At 35.1% G+C, this 3,216-nt stretch overlaps 1 protein-coding gene across 1 annotated transcript; it reads right to left on the bottom strand.

Moving 5' to 3' along the window:
• Positions 1–2,095: 2,095 nt before the first annotated feature.
• LOC131619948 (F-box protein At3g44326-like) lies at positions 2,096–2,674 on the bottom strand. Its single transcript, XM_058890987.1, has one exon. It carries the CDS (start codon positions 2,672–2,674, stop codon positions 2,096–2,098), a length of 579 nt encoding a protein of 192 aa, XP_058746970.1.
• Positions 2,675–3,216: the final 542 nt, after the last annotated feature.

The raw sequence follows: 3,216 nt of genomic DNA, 5'->3' as shown, positions 1-3,216 counted from the left end.
TAAGCGTAACCTAAGGAATTTCACTTTATGACCGCTAAAGAATTTTGAGGTATCTTTTAACGGAACCTCACATTACGGTCTTTGGTTTCTTAAGAGTAGAGAGTGTTAATAAGTGTAACTTTGTTTTCTCTGTATTATTTGTTTTGGTTGTTGGTTATTTTGTGTTTAGACTCATTAACATCTCTTTCTTTTTGATATTGTCAAAGGAGTAAACGTTTTAATGTGAGTCCAGATTTGATTATGTCTGTTTTATGCAAATTTGGTATGGTGCAATGTTTTAGGGGAAGCATGAAAGAAAAGCCTTGATCACGCTTTACTTAATGCTCAAGTCGACTCAATTACAATGCAAGTGTGCAAGTTGCCAAACTTAAAAAAAAGGGAGACTGAAGTTGCTCTTCCCTATAGAGTTTTGGTTTTGTTGCTTGTCCAATTATTATTATCGTTGATCATTTATCATTTTGATAATTGAGTCTCCTCTAAGTTATATCTTTACACATATCTTAGAATTGAGTGTAATTTATTAAATCACGTTTTTGCATGCATAAATTGAACCCTTAGGTCAAAGTCGATGCAATATGGTTCAAGTCAAATTAGTTAAATATTTGGTTTAGAAAACACTTGAATAAATGATTATTATCATACTAACTTTAGATTGAATATTAATCTTCAATTTTCTTTAAAAACCAATTTTTAGAAGTGTGTTTTGAATCAAGGTTGAGCATGATTCAAATCAAACATGAGTGTGAAAATTTAGATATTGACTCTGCGATCTTGATTTGAATCATAGAAAGCTTGATTTGAATTAAGACACCGTTGACTCGAATGAATTTGCGTCCATTTTCTATTTTTTAAATTAAAACATTTTTATTTTATTTTTATTGTTTTCTTCGATTACTAACTTTATATCTTTCATCAAGTCATTAGTCATGCATTGTTCTTGATAAGTTTTTTTTTTTGTGTAAGCAAGATATTATAAACGAGAGAACTAAGGGTTCCCAAACCTTTTTACACAAAAACGAGAACAAAAGTCTCGACAAAAAATGGGAGATTACAAATCAATTGCAATTACGATAGAAAAACACCCGGTCTTTGCTAAAATCGTAAAAGTTACAATTGGAGTGAGTAATTTCACCAATGAAAGACCACCTCCAAACCGTTGCCTTGATATTCCAAACGACGTCCAAGATGTTCCACCTATCATTGCGGAAAATAATACCATTACGGAGCGACCAAATATTCCAACAAAAAGCAAACCAAAGACAAGCTTCTTTACCTTCTTTAACTCTCTTGGTTTTGCAAGAGAAAAACCACTTCATGAAACTCCCCCTACAACCACCGTCATGCCCTCCCGTAAAATCCACCCACTCCGCCACCTCTTTCCAATTCAACCCAACCACCGGACACGACAAAAACAAATGTTCCAACAATTCAACCACAATTCTACACAACACAATTACTAGAATCCGCGGGAAGGTGCAAACCTCTAACTATTAAAAAATCCTTAGTCGGAAGTCTATCCATAAGAATTTTCTAGCCGAAAGTTTTAATTTTAAAAGAAATTTGAGATTTCCAAACCAAAGACAAAACTTTGTCGAATTTTTGAGCGGGACTAAAAGGAATACAACTAGAAAAAACAGCAAAATAAACGGAACTAACCGAGAAAGACTCTTCCGACCCTGCCAGTAGTCACAACAATCCATTAAACTCAGGCATTGAAAAAAATGCAACAATCTAATATTAAAAAATAGAGAGGCCATTACAGCAACAGTATTTATATCAAAAACAAAACCTAATACATGATGAAGAACTGGCTTATAATAATACTTTTAACAAATATAACTGGTACCAACCTTTTCAATCTATTATGATTATTAACAAAGTTTCTTCCTCTTCCCATTATGAATGGCGTTCATGACAATAATATTAGCGTGTTCCGTTGACACAACCTTTCCATTCATATCCTCTATTCGAAACTCAGCCCCCAACCCTTTTCTTCCTTTGTCGTAGCACATGACCTTCGCATGACATTCCACCATCTCCGTAGAAATACCAGGCAGCCCCGGCATTACCATCTTGTACACAAACACAGTAGTAGTTAAGCTTTCTTCAACCGAATCCGTTTACAACTAGAATGACACAAGCTTCCAGCACGCTTTCCAGTTGGATCGACGACGATCCAATTCAACCTGAAATTCTCTTGAAAATAATCATGTGAATCGGTGTGCGATCTATTGGTGTACAACCTAAGAAAAGTTTTTTCTTGAGATCGAACTGATGATGTAAGCATAGGATTTGCCTCTCCCTCGAGATATATATCAATGGCGTAGATCAAATCTTTCGTGGGAGGAAGATCAATACATTGAGATTGAGACTGAGACTGAAAATTATAACTACTATTATGATGATGATGATGATGATGAAGGGAAGGGAATGCATCGGAGAAGAAGGAACAGTATCCATGAGGGAAGGTAGAGATGATTTGACTGAGGTTCCAATGGTGTAAGTAAGGCCAGGTAGAGGTGCAAATGTTCTTCCATAGTTCATTGTTTTTGGAGATCATGTGACGGAATTCGGAGGAGACAGAGGATAAGACAGTTAAGGTAGTGCCGTCGAGACGCGGAAGGATGTGAGTATGAATCATCTCTGGATCTAACTTGTTGAAATTATTCATCATGATCGGTGAAGAAACAAATTGTTGAGGTTGAGGAGGCTACAAGGTTTTCATGCTATTATATACAAGAAGTAGGGTTAGGGTTTATAAAGCCATGAAAGTTGGTCGGTTTAGTTTTTCTTTTCCGGTTCGGCTATCTACTTTGTGGGCCGGTTTATTATATTTATTTTGGTTTTTTAGATACTTTTAAAGGAAATTTAAAATTGAACGTGTGATTTCACACGTAACTGTGTTTCTATATCTTGTTACAAGTCAAAGAATTTCTTTTGCAATGGTGAAATATTATGTTAATATAAAAGTAAAACTATCAAAACAAAAGTAATTACAAAATATAAAAATGGCTTGGAAGATTACAAAGTGTACAAATAAAATCCAACAAAACAAAAACTCCCGCAACCAATTGAATAACAAAACAAAACTCAAAAACTGCAATAGCGGTTGCGGTAGTGTCCACGTCTGTATCAGGTCGTAATTGCAGTGTGATCTCAAATCACAATAAAAATCGCATTATAACACTGCAACGGGCGCATCATAACACCACTACG

The sequence above is a fragment of the Vicia villosa genome, linkage group LG7 (assembly GCF_029867415.1).
Source record: "Vicia villosa cultivar HV-30 ecotype Madison, WI linkage group LG7, Vvil1.0, whole genome shotgun sequence".
In the NCBI taxonomy this organism is placed as follows: domain Eukaryota; kingdom Viridiplantae; phylum Streptophyta; class Magnoliopsida; order Fabales; family Fabaceae; genus Vicia; species Vicia villosa.
This window is presented reverse-complemented; position numbering and strand designations above follow the sequence as displayed.